Genomic DNA, 19265 nt, shown 5'->3' on the forward strand with positions numbered 1-19265 from the left:
GTACAGTTGCTCTTTCTGGGAAAATGGCTTTATGTTCTTATTTTCCCAGCTTATCCTCAGGTCATCTGGTGTTCACCGCTCAGTTCTAGGATTTTTCACTGGCCGTGATATTCATATTTACAGTAGTATAGCACCAGGGAAGCACTGTGAGGAGAAGTTCCATTCATCTATAGCAATGAATTGCTTTAGACAACCCTAATAAATATGATGAATAATGCAACTATGATTGATGAATTAGTGTAACTGACCAATGCATATGCTTGGCTTTTCTTCCTTATTTTCATTGTGCTTGTTTTTTCCTACATGGAAAAATATTATAATAACTCACTCCTGGGCTATAGTCAGGCATATCTTTTATGGATCGCTCTCTATAGCTTTTGCTCAATTAGTTTTTCAGGATCAGCTCTTTTCTCTACCTACCTTGTCACTGAAGGTAGACTAGGTTGTAAATCCACCCCCTAAATGTTTAATGGGGTTTGATTTCCAGGACACCCCAGCCCCTCCACCCACTATCCTCGTCGAAAATGCTAACAAAAGGGTTCCTTAATAGATATTAATTTTGTTTGTTCTGGCAACGCCTTACACGTGGCCTGCTAGCATGCTGCATAAAGTGCTCTTTCAGGTTGGCAGTCACGCCAACAACCTCCCACCAAGGCAAGCCCAGTTTTTAATTTTGCAGGTAGCTAGTAGAAGCTGTAAAAATCTTACCATACATTACCACTAGGATATTTAATCCATGATATTTTTCATGCCAAGCCACCCACAATACGTACTCAAGAATGTATGTGCATTTAAGAGTGAGTGTAGCTCATTTTAAAACGTTCCTTAAACAATGACACAGAGAGCTGAAAACCTGGCCTATTTAATACCAAGCAAATCGACCAAGCGTGTTTAATCAGGAAGCTGTTATTGCCATTCTTTATTACATGACATCATGCTGTAACCATGACACTAATGTTGATAATATGTTATATATGTTTTGCACCTTAGATGAGATTGTTTATTTATTTGTTTGTCTTAATGGCATCCAGACAGTTTCAAGCATGTGATGCAGATGTTACAAACACCTCTCTGTCCTCTTAATGGACTGTAATCTAATAGAGATGATGAGCAAACATCCCAAGGATGTATTCAGTCTATTCCTGACGCAAAGAAGGTAGTCTAACGATATGTGATTATTGAATTGCAGAGCGGAATAGCACTCTATTTTTTTCTGCTAGATTCAAGACTATCCGCAACAGAAAATAGCTTGTAGTATTAATAGGCCTTTGATATAATAACAAATGCCACTTAACATTCACTTTTATACAAAGTGACTGACAGTACAGTGAGTGCATTCATATGTGATCCCTGTGGGTATTCAATACACGACCTTGGCATTGCCAGCTCTTACCAACTCTGAGCTGTGTATTAACACTCGGGAGCAGTCATTTCCTGTACCTTTTCTACCTACACTAACTGCAGAACTGTAGTGTTCCTCTTTAAAATTACAGCTGTCCGCAACAGCACACAATATGCCCTCATAACCATATTGCCGCAAGTTCAATTCAAGAGAATAAAAAGACAGGTGTGGAAATGAAAGATAAAGATTGTTAGACTTTTTTGTTGTCTGAGAGAGACCTGCGTTAGATGGTCTTCCAGATCCCTTTGTGGTTCAGGCATCAGCATCTCCATCAGGCTCAATCCCTGCGCTTCCACTGGAGTCTGGCGGGGCTATGTACAATGTGGAGCCGCATGGTAATCGAACGCTTTGAAAAGCTGCCCAGACCATTTCTCCCTTACCTGAGTGCAACCCAAAAGTAAGCAGACCGGGCCAGACAAAACAGAACATGAAAATATTTCACTTCTGCGTAGCTGCACGGCACAGCTGAGGAGCAGTCTTCATTTTTCATGAAGGATCGCTCAAGAAGAGGCTACTTGAAACTCCCCCAAAGTTAAGAGTGTGACAGGTTCAACCATTTTATATATTTAAATGCCCAATGCAGCCGTTTTTATATAAATTGTTACCTTACTAACAGATTTCCATAAAAATGGGCAAAAGTAGCTTTTTAGCAACACGTTTTTTTCCTCGAGCAATAATTTTGCTAGGACTGTCTGGGAGTGGTCTTAGTGGGGAGGGAAAACTGAAAACGAACTGTTATTGGCAGAGAGGTTTGGAACACTTTTTGTTATTGGTCTATCAACCAATTTACCGCATGGTGATGTCACCATCCAAATCCAAAACTTCCGCCCATGCWGCCTGTTGATTAGAAGTTCCTGTGCAGATTGTATTTTCAACCAGCAACTATCAGGAAATAAAACATAAAATTCACACTTTTACAGTGTTAATTTAATCCGCTGTTGTACAATATGATGTAAAAAAAAWWWYWTTTTTACTGCAATSGGACTTTAAGTTCTCTCATGCTTTGCCTTGCGTGTCCCTAAAATACAGCGCGGGATGTTGAAAGCAAATGATGCAGCCAGATACTGTAGTGATGTGGATGGGATGGACTAACAAAGGTGTTTTTGTGCTCTTGCTCCTCATCCTTAGTTGAGTGTAATTTAAAGATGCTGTAGCACTCACAGGGCTAGTCCAATCTATAGGAGAAATAGAACTAGAGCCAGTTGGAAGAGGCAGAGAAACTCTTTTGAAAATGAACAAGGAAAAGCTGAAGACTTTACTGTAAAATGAATATTTAAAACGCTCCTGTAATCCAGGTAATCCCACCATTATATCTGATATTTAATGTTCTCAGAACAACTTGATGGAATATATTCTCCATCTGAATACTGCTACTTTGTGTCTTTGTCTCTGTTGCATTACCGGGACTCCCCTTTGCAGACCTCATAACCARGCTTTATTTTCCTGATTACTTGACGTTTCCTTTGTGGATTTCTTTGGTTACTCAGGGCCGTCAGGTATGTGTTTAGTCTCTGGGTCTCCTCTCTACGCATGCATACCATACATTTCTCTGCGATCGCAGCCGCCTGCCAACACCAGGCGAGCACGACTAGGACGTTTCTTTTGCCAATCCAGAGAGCTAAAGGGAGGCAATGAAAAAGAGGGGGGAGGGGGAAGAAGAGCATAATAAATCAGGGAAATCAGTCCATTCTTAGACAATGGAAATGTGTGACGAGAGAGATGGAGGAAATAGAGCAGTGTTCATCTCAACCCAGCACCTGGTGATTTATGATTAGTCTGCTGATTGAGGGGAACGTCTGTGGCTGCTGTCATTGTACAGTGCCCATCCAGACGCCCTGGATCTGGAGCAGCAGTTAAGTGGGGTGAGGACCAAGTATGGGCACAGTACCATGGCAACAGGAATGTCTTAATCGACTTGGCTCTTCATTGTCTGACACTTGGCTGGAAGTTTACAATGCTGCTGCTTATTCAATGGACAGCAACAGAATTAAATGTGGTCTTGTGTTAACTCCAGCGATAAACACAATGATTAGCTCTAATTGATAGAAATGGCCATTGAGGCCCAGACTGCTTGAGTCAGCAATGTAGGGGCTCTGTCTCTGTCCTACATATTGTACAGGAGGTGGGCAGACAGACACCGTTTATATTGAGTAGAAAGAAGCATGAGTGAGGAAAAAGACATCAGGCAAAAAGTCATATTTTCTTTCTTGTCAAACAGTATTCACACAACTGCAACACTATTTCAGACCCAATTGAACTGTGTGTGTGAGGAAAGAATCAGGTAATAAAAACCTTGGGTCATCCGCTGCCTTGGGAATCAGTGAGGCTGTTGGGATTGGTGTGGACAGGCTGTAGGATGGCTGGTTATTCAACTAATGGTACATCCCCTAACACCTGCACTAGAACATTATTTCCTGAGAGAGGGAGTATCCCCCCCCCCCAAACACAGACACATACATGTTTGTATTCCGTGACCTTTGCAGACTCCAGCAACGCTCCCTATGAGTCAGCCGAGTTGTAGTTTCATCAAAGTGTAATGTCACTTTGAATGATTTATTTCCCCTCCCCAGCTAACACTTAAGTCGGCATCACTTATACCGTGCCCTATTCACAAACAGATGGCAGCCTTACTCAGGTCCCGCAAAGGTACATCGGTGAAAAAAGAAAACAATTTACCTTACTCGGAAATGAAAGCAAAAAAAGGCGCCCCAGAATGGAAAATGATAGTGTGGGCTATGTAGAAACCAAAACGTAACTCAGCAGGAGTGATGTCATCTTTGATGTAATCGCCCCCTGATGCTTGTTGCACAGCATGCGTTCATTAGGTCTCATGTCTCTGACTAGCTCAGTGGGGGGGAGAACCAGTGGTGAACCAGTTGTAGATGCCCATCGAGAGAGAGGGATTTTTTTTTTCAAGCCCTTGGGTGGTGCATGACTTGTAGTTTGCTCTCACTCTCATTGATCACTTTCACAAATCAAAAGGAGCTAATGAGGAGTGTGGTGGAGGAACACCCCCCTCAGGGACCCTGTGGGGCCGGGGAGAGAGAGACCCCTCACTTAGCCTTTTCCTCTCACACTTCACACACGTGTAGCCCACTGGAATTTTGGTTCAGCTGAAAGCAAGTGTGTGTGTGTGTGGTTGAAAAATGCTTTGTAATTGAAAAATGTCCTCCCCAGTCCTGTGCCTTTTAGAGAAAAGAGCCCAATGTAATTACAGGTGACCTGCAAGTATCCTGTATCTAATTCAAAGAAAACCCCAAATACATACACACACAGACACACAGACACACAGACACACAGACAGACAGACAGACAGACAGACAGACAGACAGACAGACAGACAGACAGACAGACAGACAGACAGACAGACAGACAGACAGACAGACAGACCCACCCACCCACCCAAAGACCCACCCTCTCTCTGATGCCCCAAACCACCGCATGTCATTGCACCAGGGACTCCAGTCATTGATTGCAGGGCCTCTGCTTGAGTAAAGCACCACCAAACTCTCAGCTTTGGGATGGGTGGGGATATATTCACTGTGTGGGGAACCATGGAGTTGGTATTTACATTGGCTGCTAATAATGACAGAGAGAAAGGCATGGGAACACTTTTCTCTGACTATGATTGTTAGGCATTCAGATTCTGTCTGTTTTTTATTCCTGTCCCTTTTTTATGCAGGACAGAAAGCTTATTATGAATGCTCAGTACTGTATTTGTTAACCAGGAAAAAAACATGTTTGGTAATGCATTAATTCATGATACTTTTTTCCTAATTTGTACATTACTTCTGGTTTGAGTAATGACTCTATGTCACCTAAATGAATCCCTCTGAGTTTCCTCAATAAATGTCTGAAAATACACTGAGTGTACAAAACATTAGCTCTTTCCATGACATAGACTGACCAGGTGGAAGCTATGATCCCTTATTGATGTCACTTTATCAGTGTAGATGAAGGGGAGGAGACAGGTTAGATAAGGATTTTTAAGCCTTGAGACATGGATTGTGTATGTGTGCCATTCAGAGGGTGAATGGGCAAGACAAAATATTTAAGTGCCTTTGAGTGGGGTATGGTAGTAGGTACCAGGCACACCGGTTTGAGTGTGTAAAGAACTGCAACGCTGCTGAGTTTTTCACGCTCAACAGTTTCCTGTGTGTATTAAGGATGGTCCACCACCCAATGGATATCCAGCCAACTTGTTACAAYTGTGGGACGTATTGGAGTCAACATGGGCCAGCATCCCTGTGGAACACTTTCGACACTGTGTATGGTCCATGCCCTGACGAATTGAGACTATTCTGAGGGCAAAAGAGGTTGCAAGTCAATATTAGGAAGGTGTTCCTAATGTTTTTTACATACAGTGTAGCTGCCAAAGTGCTCCCTGAGACAACGTCATAAAGGTGGCATTTAACATGGGATATGTCTGCTTCTGGAGTGTTATTAGGTGAAAAGGTACACATTGTCGTCTTACTCTCTCTGTCTTTCTCTTTTCCCCCTATGTTTTGTGCTGCAGCCAACTGCCTGCCCCAGTGCCAGAATGGAGGAATGTGTCTGAGGCCCCAGCTCTGTGTCTGCAAGCCGGGCTTCAATGGCAAGGCATGTGAACAGAGGACCATGCCCACCTCCTCCATCCCAGCGCAGCCAGGGAACGGCCACACCAATGGACACACCAATGGCCGTAGCATAGTGCCCCAGAGGCCCATTCCCCAGCAGGTGCCCATCCCCCAGCAGGGTTATGCCCCAGTCCCTGTCAGCAACATGGCTCAGATGACCCTGACCGTCAAGCAGTCCCCTCACCTTGTCCGGCCCCAGCAGTGAGTATTCTCTCTTCAGCTGCAGCATGTGGTTGACAACCCCCACTGGTGTCCATTTATTGTATATATGAGAATGCTTGAAATGGTTTGGTTAAGCCATCACTCTCTTCCAATCTGTTTTTGTTTCACGCTCCTCACAGTTTATTAGTAGTGGAGTCGAAGTGGTGCATACTGTAAAACAAAGCTTGAGTTGGTCGGAGGGCTCATCTGTAAATAATCATACAGGCACTCTGCTGGTGCCCCACACGGTGTCAGAGAGGACAGCGAGGCCTCAGCCCATTCTCCATAGCAAATAGGGTCATGTGAAAACAACTTTTTCTCTGTGAGAGTTTTCACAGCGCTCTTAAGACTGGACTTCCTGCTACTGGTTTGATTGCGTTATTGTTGTTTATCAACTAAATATAGTTTCGTTATCACCATCCATTAGTGTGATGGGTTGAATCACTTAGACCATTTTAATATACTGTATTTGAAACGGTGCTAACTCCTGCTGCTGTTGGTTTGTTTTGCCTGTCACTACAGTAGACTGTTGGAAAATGTGCAATCACATTGGACGTGGCGCAAGGCCCTCGTCTTGTCAAGAGTAATCAGAGTGAATGCAGACTTTGAGTCAATCTCTGTTTTCACTCGAATGTGGGGCAATGTGTTGATAGAAATCTCCAAAATTTCCTCACATCGGGTCCAAGAAATGTTGGCACTGGTTGTTTAGTTCTGATATTGATGAATGATATTTAAAATGTTAATGAATCCATTTTATGTGCTGTGTTCTACGTGCGTTCGCTGTAAAACGTCTGAGGTTTTATGCGTTTCTCAGGCGGTGTAATTGCTCCCAGATCTGTGTGCTCAAAAGCTGCTCTCAATTTCCACTGGGGCTTATTTCTCACAGAGAGCTATTCCCCCATCACTCATTAGAGAGAAGGAACATGTCATCTGATATGTTGAAGAAAAAAATCATCTCAAGGTCAATCATTCATAATCAGATCAGTTAGCTATGCAGGGAAAGAGTAATAAAGGCTTAATTTTATACCATTAAAAAATGTATTTCTACTAAATGTGTCAAATTTCGGTGCAGTTTCAAGAGATTTCAGATAATACTCTGTATTTTTATTTCAACCGAGAGAGAGTGTCCTGTGTGATAAATGGACGACTGGACCAATGGCTGGTTTCAGTGAAGCCTCTGACCCTGTCTACAGATGACACATGCCTTCTGATCCCATCAAAGAGAGGGTCGTCAGGACAGTGGAATGGGGCTCTTTTACTGAATGGATTTCATTGGTCAGATCCCCACAGTGATGTAACCCCTATGCTATGGCTAATATAGGATCTTTGTACCACTGTTTTGTTTGTGTCTGGCGTGTCCGCATTGGTTGGCGGATTGCAAGAGATATCTATGGCACTTAGGGTGTGTAGTATCATGCGGTTGTTGGTTCAGTCAATTAGGCTAAGTATAAGAACCTGCTGTGCTGTGAAGCGTCTCGCCCCATCATTTATCTAAGTGGGGTTGAAGAGGTCTGGACTGGGCTCTGGTAGTACTGGAGTTGATGGTTTACAGGGAGAAGACGAGATTTAGAGCTCAGAAAATTGTGTGTGTGTATATATGCGTGGTGTTCATGCTTGTGTGTTGCCAGCGGCTGCAGGAGTAGAGAACCTGGTCCATTCCAGACAGGAGAACTTTGAGGAACACTACTGGTCATGCCTGAGGGGCCAAGACCTTCTGTGCAGTCAGAGGGAAATGACATGCCGTTTTTACTTCATTCACTCAGGGGAAGTAATAAGACAAAACGAGAAGAGTGAAGCAAAGATGGGCAGCACAGATGGCTCTATAGACTCCTTTATTCCTAAAGCCGCTGGTTTTAATAAGTAAACGTGACACTGTATCCTATTCATGCCCACATTACAGTAGAACAGGAAGGTTTAAGGATATTCGCTGATATTCATACTGTAAACTGTGATGGCATTTAGGCTCTACATGTATATATCTGCTACTCTAATGGGACCTCTATGGTCAACACTGTTATTCAGTGGTACTGTATGGTGTGTCCATGGAGTGTGCTCTGTTTGAACTCCTGCCCCTGTGGTTCTCAGTTACCTAACCCTTTGACAGGCCTCGGAAAGCATGTCAAGTGCTGGATAGTCTGTGTGAGAATGACATGCCCTATGTTGGAGTGGGTCAAGTAATGACTTTCTCACTGTGTGTCTTTTTCTCCTCTGCCCCCCCCCCTTCTCAGAGAAAACCCCTGCAGAGCCATGTGTCATCCGCCCACACCAGCTTTAAGTAACATTCCCCATTTCAAACATGAGTCAAGTCGTGTAATCATATCTGCCATTATTAATCATTTCCTAGTGGTCATACACTAACCCTTACACAAATTCCCCCCCTGTTACTCAGAGGCAACGCTTGTATTGATCTGTTGGAGGGGTTGGGGTGAGGACTGGGTGGATGAGGAATGAATGACCTCAGCACCTGTGGGGAGACTGACTGACTCAGAGGGAGAGGTTTGGACAGATGGCACACTCTTCCTCCTCCCTCTCTTCCTCTCGCTCTCTTGCAGTRTGAGCCACAGACTTGCTGTGAGTGTGTTGATGTTTCCAGGTCCTTTTTACAATGTATGTGTAACGCAGGAATTTCCTTGTGGTGCCAATATGTTCCTAGTTACACCCAGGAAGTTGGCTATTTCTCCTCTCTCTGGTTTTTCATTGTCAGAATGGAAAAATGGAAACTGTATCCAAGCAGCAGTTGAGTAGAATCCCACTGGAGCCAAATGAATCAAATGGGATGAGCTCCAAATTCCAAGTGTACAAGGTGCTGGGTCTTGTTATTGAGTCAATCAAGGAATCAGAGAATCAACTAACCGCAACAGAGCACTGACACATGTGGATATCCTTTTCTGTCTCTCTCTCTCTCCTTCGCCCTCTCTCTTTCTTTTGCTCTCTCTCTCATCTGACACAGTCAGATAGACTATGAGCACACTCTGTTGAAGTTCACTGGGTTCATTACGGTAGAGCGGAGTGTGCCGGTTCTCGTGGGGAGGACTTGGAATGGTAGCAGGGGCCGGTGGTGGAGTGTGTTAGTGTGGCCAGAGAATTTGAGTGCTGAAGGCCGAGACTGCACAGGTTCACCCCCTGTCAATGATCTGTTTATATAGAAATAAGCAAGATCTTCACTCTGATATTTCAGACTACCAGGCTCTTGTAACCATTCCTTGGATACAGTGAAAAGAAATCGTTTTTTAAAAATATTTAATTACACAGCCGTTGCCAGCACACCCAGTCTTGCCAGATATTTTGTTGAGACTGGAATAAGATCTTATGTTTATAACTTCTCCCTTTCCCTCTCTTCGTCTACCCTGACTTTTCAGCTCTTTCTTGCTGGCATATTTAAAGCTTAGCTGCAGTAGACACCATTGTATTTATTTGACAGAGTAACAACATTTCATGCATGCCGTCCATGGTAGAAATCCTTTAAATCTCAGCCTGAAGCCAGATTCTGATTGGACTGTTCCTTGCTACAAATTGTAAAGCCCCCTTACCCAAATAACCCCAAACATATTATTAGTGTTTGTTGTGTCTGCTCCAGTCACAACAAAGCATTGACCTCCCATTGACCTCACACAGCCCATGTGATAATCCTCTTCCTTTTGTCCCTGTTTTGTAAACCATCCTTGTACTACCTGTGTTTGTTTGGTCTGACTATTAAAGCCCTTTGATGTCTACAGCCACCTGTTCAGAATAGAGCTAGCCTCGTAGATTAAGTCAAAGAGATGAGAAGAGCAACAAAGAGTGGATGAGGCTCCTGTGTCACTGAAATGTTAGCTATGCCCATGAGAGAAGACCGGTTTAAATTGCTATACTGTGTTATTGGAAATCTGCCCCCATTCTTCTCAGACCCATCTCCACCCCAGAGCTTCTAATGTAAGCACGTGACCAGCTGGTTTCTGTCTTCCAAGCAGCAGGCTATAGTGTCAGAGAACACATCTGTCCATTCTTTTTCTCTCTACCTCTGCTGCTGATGGTGGAATTGCAGTGGCTGGGAAGAATAGTCTACTGTGGGGCACTCTTACTACAACAGAGGGCTTCTGTTTCAGTGTTGTGGTTGGAGGACCACACTCATACCTTTGTGGCTGGTCAGAGCCTCCTGAGAGGGAGCCTCTTAAGAAGGTAGCTTTGCTGTGAGTCGGCGAGTATTTAGAGTCAGCAGAGCTGGGCAAGGGAGAGACCAGCCCAACCCTGACCTCTCACCTCTCGTCGTTGGGGAGGAGGTAAAGAGATACCCCCTTCTATTCTAGGAATGGGGAGTGATGAGAGTGGTAGGAGTTGAAGTATTTTCACCACTGACGCGCACACGCACTCACATACACATTTACTGTACATAGTATTCACTCACATACACACACATTCACAAGGCACTAACACATACACATCAAACATACTTTCTCTGTCACTCTCATACACAGACATGCACACGTATTCACATACGAAAACAGGATGGCTATTTAAGAAGCGATGCTGGAAAGAGGAGGCTATTTACAAGGCTATCACATTCTGTTTATTTATACTGTGCCAGAGGGCCTGTGGATGGGCTATGATATGAGCTGTGTGCAGAGTGACTGTTCCTCCTGTCTCTCACCTCACCCTGCGGCCCTCTCTCTGTTCCCACGCACTGTGGCCTGGCTAGGGCCCGGTGAGGCCTGGGGTCCCAGCACATGGACTGTCAATCAGACAGGAAGAGCATTGCCCTTTACTTTCAACCTTCAACCCCACATGAATCCTCCACTGAGCTCCTGGACGGAACATCAACAGAAACCTGCTCTCCCTGTGACCTGGCCCATCCTAGAGGACTGGGCTTCCTCATACATGTCCTGGCTCTCATTAGACTACCAGTATAAATATTCACCCTCAAAGTTCACCCTCTTAGGCAGGGTGAACTTTGGCCTGGTTTCATTTTTTTATTATCATGGGTGGGACTCGGTTTTGACTAGGTGGTACACAGCTTCGACCGAAAGTGTCTTTTTCGTAGCAGGTTAGGAAAATTAGGTTAGGGTTAGCTAAAATTCTCTCCTAACCTGTTACGAWAATTCACTTCCGCCCATAGCTGTACTCCATCTAGTCACAACCATGGGATTCCCCCTCCAGTCCCAGTGGTATGCATTCCCAGTTCCATGTGAAATCGCCCTCTCATAGTCAGCCATTGGGTTGCGGTAGTGGAGTGCTTTCTCCTTCTCCCTAGCCATGGCTTCCTACTTTAAGAGGAAAGAGACTGACCATGTGACAGATTGTTCCCTCCTAGATTTCCCAGTGCATGATTGTTGGAAGCCTGGTAATCTCTCCTGGAGTTCCTTAAACAATGATTATTCTTGGAGAGGCCAGGCCTTCTCTCTGGCCTTTGAAATGTATCAGTCATGCCTTGTAAAGATGAAAATAGCCTCTCATTTAATTTCCCCTCAATTTCAAATGCAGATTAGCTGCTTGTGCCCTGCCAGGTTTCGGTGGTCAAGATTGACGTAAGAGATTATTAGGGGATTTTATAGTCGATTTAAATCTAGACCGAAATGCATTTTTATTTGCATTCCCCCATTTCAAAGAATTTTAAAGAAGTCATTGCTCCCTCAGATATCCACTTTTCATGATATAAAGTGCTTTCTGGGTATTTTCTCAGTTTGTGTGGAGCCATTGACAATTTAAAAGCTATTTCAGATGACTTACGCAGTTGCAGGTTACTTTCATTTATCATTGAATTGATCTGTTTGTAAAGAGAGAAATTATCATGAGTCATTATTTTGTGCATTGTTAACACCGGATAATCCTCTAGATTCATTTGAACAATCTCTCTGCTATCTCTGAGTACGTTTCCATCCCTGCGATAAACTGCTTATCTTTAATAAAGTCTTACTGCATGATCAGAATTCAGAGCACATGCCCCATGTGACTGCAGGCAAGCTCTGGCAAATACACACTCAGTAGAAGGGCCCACTGTATATTACTGACCTATTTGGAAAGATAAATGATGTGAAATATGCCTCTAACCAGCCCTTGGGCAATCATATCCCATTTGGAGTTTAAATATTAGACGGGAATTGCCAGTCATTTCCTAAGCTAGCAGCTGGCCAAACAGAGTATACATAGATCTATTCAGATTTACTTGTATTTTTACCTCCACACTTGCCAGAAGAGCCGGCTCAAATAGATTTACTGCCTATTTTCACCACACTTCAACGCAAAGCGATGTGAGGCCCATGCTGGCTAGAGGTCACAATGCATGCAACCTCAAAGTCTCACCGAAGGAAAAAAACTTGAGTCAGTAGAAAAGCTATTTGGATAGCCGCCTATGCCGTCTATTGCGTCTATGCTCCAAACCCCATTTTTGAATTTGACTGCTACAATGAATAATTCCCCCTGTGTGTCTGGGGCTGCTGAGCGATGTTGCAGTCCCTTTATTGTGGTATTTAATGAGGCGTTAAATTCAGACCTCACAGTGAGACATTTCACTGTAGCCCACTTTTTACCTGCTGGCACTGAGCCCAGAGGGATGGGGACTCTCAGTCATTTTATTTTTAAACTGCAGCAGCCCTCTGACGCACGCTTTGGCTGGAACAAAATCACTTAAAAACAATCCAGTCAAAAATGACTCCACCAGAGGTGTACGGACCGTCATTGTTGAACCGTCCTAATCTGGTCACTTTAATAATGGAACACTGGTAACAATGGCAATAATGTTAACTTACTGTTTTACTCATTTCATATGTATATACTGTATTCTAGTCAATACCATCCTATTCCACGATTGCTGTATGTATACTATTCTATCCTACGTATTCTACAGATACGTATAGTAAAAACGACATATTCTATTCACATACTGTCCATAATGTCTATACATCCCACCATATTTATATGGTGTATATATATATACATACATACATACTCACACTCACTCCGGACTCCGACATTGCTCATCCTAATATGTATATATTTCTTAATTCCATTCTTTTACTTTTAGATGTGTGTGTATTGTTACATATTACCACACTGTTGGGGCTAGGAACACAAGCATTTTGCTACACCCGCAGTAACATCTGCTAAATATGTGTATGCGACCAATAATATTTGATTTGWYTTAATCAATTTGAGAGTTTACGGTTCACCTGTCTTGACTGACCGTGATTGGTTGTACCTCTGTTTGCCAACACGAGTCACCGGTTGACATGGTGGTGTCCTTATCTTACTCTCTGGGAAGCTGTCATTATGCAAACTGAAAGACATCCTCCAATGATTTTTTTTACTTTTACTGTTGAAAAGCGATATCCCAAGTATAAGCAGTAAAGTACATACACTAAAGGGTAAAAAATATWTTTTTTGCAACATTTTTGTTTTGTTTTTGTTGACACAACTGCAAACTTCAAGGAGTTAGTCTGATGGGAATCTGTGGCAACTTCCCTCCCCCTTGCTTGAGGGACAAAGAGGAGCAACAGAGAACAAAAGAGGAGGGCCACCCCCCTCACTTGCGTTATATAATGACTTGGACCACCTATTGAGATGTTAGGTAAATCAGGTGTTAAATGAGGTGAAGGGAAGACTGAAGTGCCACTTAAAGCTCAATAGCAACTCAACAGACTGCAGTTGCCACTACATCGGGGGACAGATAGGGATAGGCAGGAGGGCTACCTCACTGGGGGTGCTGCTGCTTCAGTTTAGAGAATGTGTTCTAAACTTCTTTCGATGCCCTGACCTAATCATCCCTGAACATTAAATTAACAGTGTCCTACCTAATGTCACCTGTTAGCAGGCTATTGTTACTTGATGATGTTCACTTTCAAATTACAATTCCTTTCATGTACACACCTTTTGCTGTATGCCAAGAGTCATAGGAATGTTCCTCTTGCAGGTATTTCTGGATCGAAGGGTGTCTGTCGGTGACAATGGCGTCTATTTTCACATTCTCTCCCTCCAGGAAATTCAGACTTCTGAACAGTCCTTCCTTCTCCATGTGTATGCTGTTGCCCACTTCATTGCTCTAGAGGAKAGATGGTTATGAAACTACTACAAAGCTGTATATCTACAGCTTTAGAATATAGATAATAAAATGATTATTTCACCTGAACAAGTCAGAGGCCCAGTACTTTGCCAGTTGTAAAGCCCATTGATGTATAGCTTCCATATTTTGCACAGTGACCTATAGTGGTGATATGGTTCACTGAGTTTACTCTACAAGAGCAAATCATAAAGACCTTGTCATACAGTGCCTTCAGAAAGTATTCGATATCACTTGACTTATTCCACATTTTGTGTCACAGTCTAAATTCAAAAATGTATTAAATATTTTTTTCTAACTCATCTACCCATACCACATAATGTTGTTGAGATTGACAAATTTATTGAAAATGAAATACAGAAATATCTCATGTATATACTGTAAGTATTCACACCCCTAAGTCAATACTTTGTAGAAACACCTTTGGCAGCAATTACAGCTGTGAGTCTTTCTGGGTAACTCTCTAAGAGCTTTCCACACCTGGATTTTGTAACATTTGTCAATTATTATTTTCAAAATTCATCAAACTTTGTCCAATTGATGGTTGATCATTGCTAAACAACCATTTTCAGGTCTTGCCATAGATTTTTAAGTAGATTTAATTCAAAACTAGAACTCAGCCACTCAGGAACATTCACTGTCCTCTTGGAAAGCAACTCCAGTGTAGATTTGGCCCTGTGTTTTAGGTTATTGTCCTGCTGAAAGGTGAATTAATCTCCCAGTGTCTGGTGGAAAGCAGACTGAACCACGTTTTCCTCTAGGATTTTGCCTGTGCTAAGCTCCATTCCATTTCTTTTTTATCCGGAAAAACTCCCCAATCCTTAATGAATACAAGCATACCTATTACATGACACAGCCACCCCTATGCTTGAAAATATGGAGAGTGGTAATCAGTAATGTGTTGTATTGGATATGCCCCACATATAACAATTTGTATTCAGGACAAAAAGTGAATTGCTTTGCCACATTTTTTGAAGTATTACTTTAGTGCCTTGTTGCAAACAGGATGCATGTTTTGGAATATTTTTATTCTGTACAGGCTTCCTTCTTTTCAATCTGTTAGTTAGGTTTGTATTGTGGAGTAACTACAATATTGTAGATCCATCCTCAATTTTTCCTATCACAGCCATTACACTTTTAAAGTCACAATTGGCCTCATGGTGAAATCCCTGAGCAGTTTCCTTCCCCTCCGACAACTGAGTTAGGAAGGACGCCTGTGTCTTTGTAGTGACTGGGTGTATTGATACACCATCCAAAGTGTAATTAATAACTCAACGGGATATTACATTTCTGCTTTTTTCTTTTTACCAATCTACCAATATATGCCGCCCTTTGCGAGGCATTAGAAAACCTCCCTGGTCTTTGTGGTTGAATCTGTGTTTGAAATTCACTGCTCGACTGAGGGACCTTACAGATAATTGTATGTGTGGGGTACAGAGAAGAGGTAGTCATGAAAAAAACATGTTAAACACTATTATTGCCCACAGAGTGAGTCCATGCAATTTATGTGACTTGTTAGGCACATTTTTACTCCTGAACTTATTTAGGCTTGCCATAACAAACGGGTTGAATACTTATTCACTCAAGACATTTCAGCTTTTCATTTTTTTATTCATTTGTTAAAATTTCAAAAAATGTAATTCCACTTTGATATTATGGGGTATTGTGTGTAGGCAAGTGACAAAACATCTCAATTTAATCCATTTTAAATTCAGGCTGTAACACAAGTAAATGTGGARAAGGTCAAGGGGTGTGAATACTTTATGAATGCACAGTTTATAGTATTGTGGTACATGTGGTGTCTACCTGGTGTGTCAGCTCACATGTCCCCACCAAGTGTCATAGAAGCTTGCTTTGAAGCCAGCTGAATGAGGGCCCTCTAGTCAGTCTTCAACTACCAATAGATGATAAGATTTAGCAGTTCACTGAGATGGTCGTAGTGTGCAGATAGTCTTCACCTGCAGCGCTGAGAGGAACTGGAAAAAGGCAGGCCATCAGAAACCAATGAAATCTACATTACATAAACACCAAGTTGAATACTGGTAAGTGAGTAAATATATGCCTTATTGAATTTGACAAAGGATCCACCACTGAATGCTGTGRCTGCTGACATGCACAATGACTAAGGTGCCTACGGTGGGTTTAACAAGGCTACAGGTGGGGGAGCACACAGGTCAGGAACGGAATAACTGCAGGAGACCAGAGTTCATAGATGATGTACTTAGAAGCCAAGTGCAAAGGAAACAAAAGCAAATAACTACATGAAGCCAAAGATTTTTTATAAATGTTTTGTGTTAAAGCCTAGCAATTAGGTGCAGGTCTACTACACATGTGATCAGGCATCATGACACTACAGGTAAATGGGGTTAGTCAATCAATCAAGTTTATTTTATATAGCCCTTCGTACATCAGCTAATATCTCGAAGTGCTGTACAGAAACCCAGCCTAAAACCCCAAACAGCAAGCAATGCAGGTGTAGAAGCACGGTGGCTAGGAAAAACTCCCTAGAAAGGCCAAAACCTAGGAAGAAACCTAGAGAGGAACCAGGCTATGAGGGGTGGCCAGTCCTCTTCTGGCTGTGCCGGGTGGAGATTATAACAGAACATGGCCAAGATGTTCAAAATGTTCATAAATGACAAGCATGGTCAAATAATAATCAGGAATAAATGTCAGTTGCTTTTCAAGCCGATCATTAAGAGTTGAAAACAGCAGGTCTGGGACAGGTAGGGGTTCCATAACCGCAGGCAGAACAGTTGAAACTGGAACAGCAGCAAGGCCAGGTGGACTGGGGACAGCAAGGAGTCATCATGCCCGGTAGTCCTGACGTATGGTCCTAGGCTCAGGTCCTCCGAGAGAGAGAAAGAAAGAGAGAGGAAGAATTAGAGAGAGCCAAGATGTTCAAAATGTTCATAAATGACAAGCATGGTCAAATAATAATCAGGAATAAACGTCAGTTGGCTTTTCATAGCCGATCATTAAGAGTGAAAACAGCAGGTCTGGGACAGGTAGGGGTTCCATAACCGCAGGCAGAACAGTTGAAACTGGAACAGCAGCAAGGCCAGGTGGACTGGGGACAGCAAGGAGTCATCATGCCGCGTAGTCCTGACGTATGGTCCTAGGCTCAGGTCCTCCGAGAGAGAGAAAGAAAGAGAGAAGGAGAGAATTAGAGAGAGCATACTTAAATTCACACAGGACACTGGATAAGACAGGAGAAGTACTCCAGATTTAACCAACTGACCCTAGCCCCCCGACACAAACTACTGCAGCATAAATACTAAGAGGCTGAGACAGGAGGGTCAGGAGACACTGTGGCCCCATCCGATGATACCCCCGGACAGGGCCAAACAGGAAGGATATAACCCCACCACTTTGCCAAAGCACAGCCCCCGCACCACTAGAGGGATATCTTCAAACCACCAACTTACAATCCTGAGACAAGGCCGAGTATAGCCCACAAAGATCTCACCACAGCACAAATCAAGGGGGGGGCGCCAACCCAGACAGGAAGATCACGTCAGTAACTCAACCCACTCAAGTGACGCACGCCTCCTAGGACGGCATGAAAGAGACCAGTAAGCCAGTGGCTCAGCCCCTGTAATAGGGTTAGAGGTAGAGAATCCCAGTGGAGAGAGGGGACCGGCCAGGCAGAGACAGCAAGGGCGCTTCGTTGCTCCAGAGCCTTTCCGTTCACCTCACACTCCTGGGCCAGACTACACTCAATCATATGACCTACTGAAGAGATAAGTCTTCAGTAAAGACTTAAAGGTTGAGACCGAGTCTGCGTCTCTCACATGGGTAGGCAGACCATTCCATAAAATTGAGATCTATAGGAGAAAGCCCTGCCTCCAGCTGTTTGCTTAGAAATTCTAGGGACAATTAGGAGGCCTGCGTCTTGTGACCGTAGCGTACGTGTAGGTATGTACGGCAGGACCAACTCGGAAAGATAGGTAGGAGCAAGCCCATGTAACGCTTTATAGGTTACATAATAGTTAATATGTAATATGATCAAATTTCTTGGTTCTAGTCAGGATTCTAGCAGCCGTATTTAGCACTAACTGAAGTTTATTAGTGCTTTATCCGGGTAGCCGGAAAGTAGAGCATTGCAGTAGTCTAACCTAGAAGTAACAAATGCATGGATTAATTTTTCTGTATCATTTTTGGACAGAAAATGTCTGATTTTGCAATGTTACGTAGATGGAAAAAAGCTGTCCTTGAAACAGTCTTGATATGTTCGTCAAAAGAGAGATCAGGGTCAAGAGTAACGCCGAGGTCCTTCACAGTTTTATTTGAGACGACTTTACAACATCAAGATTACTTGTCAGATTTAACAGAAGATCTCTTTGTTTCTTGGACCTAGAACAATATCATCTGTTTTGTCCGAGTTTAAAAATAGAACGTTTTCAGCCATCCACTTCCTTATGTCTGAAACACAGGCTTCTAGCGAGGGCAATTTTGGGGCTTCACCATGTTTCATTGAAATGTACAGCTGTGTGTCATCCGCATAGCAGTGAAAGTTAACATTATGTTTTCGAAAAAACATCCCCAAGAGGTAAAATATATAGTGAAAAACAATAGGGGTCTAAAACGGAACCTTGAGGAACACCGAAATTTACAGTTGATTTGTCAGAGGACAAACCATTCACAGAGACAAACTGATATCTTTCCGACAGATAAGATCTAAACCAGGCCAGAAACTTGTCCGTGTAGACCAATTGGGTTTCCAGTCTCTCCAAAAGAATGTGGTGATCGATGGTGTCAAGCAACACATATGTTAGTAGCACGAGGACAGATGCAGAGCCTCGGTCTGACGCATTAAAAGGTAATTTACCACCTTCACAAGTGCAGTCTCAGTGCTATGATGGGTCTAAAACCAGACTGAAGCATTTCGTATACTTGTTTGTCTTCAGGAAGGCAGTGAGTTGCTGCGCAACAGCTTTTTTTCAAAAATGTTTGAGAGGAATGGAAGATTCGATATAGGCCGATAGTTTTTTATATTTTTCGCGGGTCAGGTTTGGCT

At 43.1% G+C, this 19265-nt stretch overlaps 1 protein-coding gene across 1 annotated transcript in view; it reads left to right on the forward strand.

Annotated features, from left to right (window-relative positions):
- The window catches only part of ltbp1 (latent transforming growth factor beta binding protein 1), a 128935-nt gene that overhangs the window by 2832 nt on the left and 106838 nt on the right, over positions 1-19265 (forward strand). The window contains exon 3 of the mRNA XM_070434909.1: positions 5919-6219. Coding sequence (XP_070291010.1) covers positions 5919-6219 — 301 coding nt within the window. The remainder of the gene's footprint in view (positions 1-5918; positions 6220-19265) is intronic.

This window comes from Salvelinus sp. IW2-2015, linkage group LG25 (assembly GCF_002910315.2).
Source record: "Salvelinus sp. IW2-2015 linkage group LG25, ASM291031v2, whole genome shotgun sequence".
Lineage (NCBI taxonomy): Eukaryota > Metazoa > Chordata > Actinopteri > Salmoniformes > Salmonidae > Salvelinus > Salvelinus sp. IW2-2015.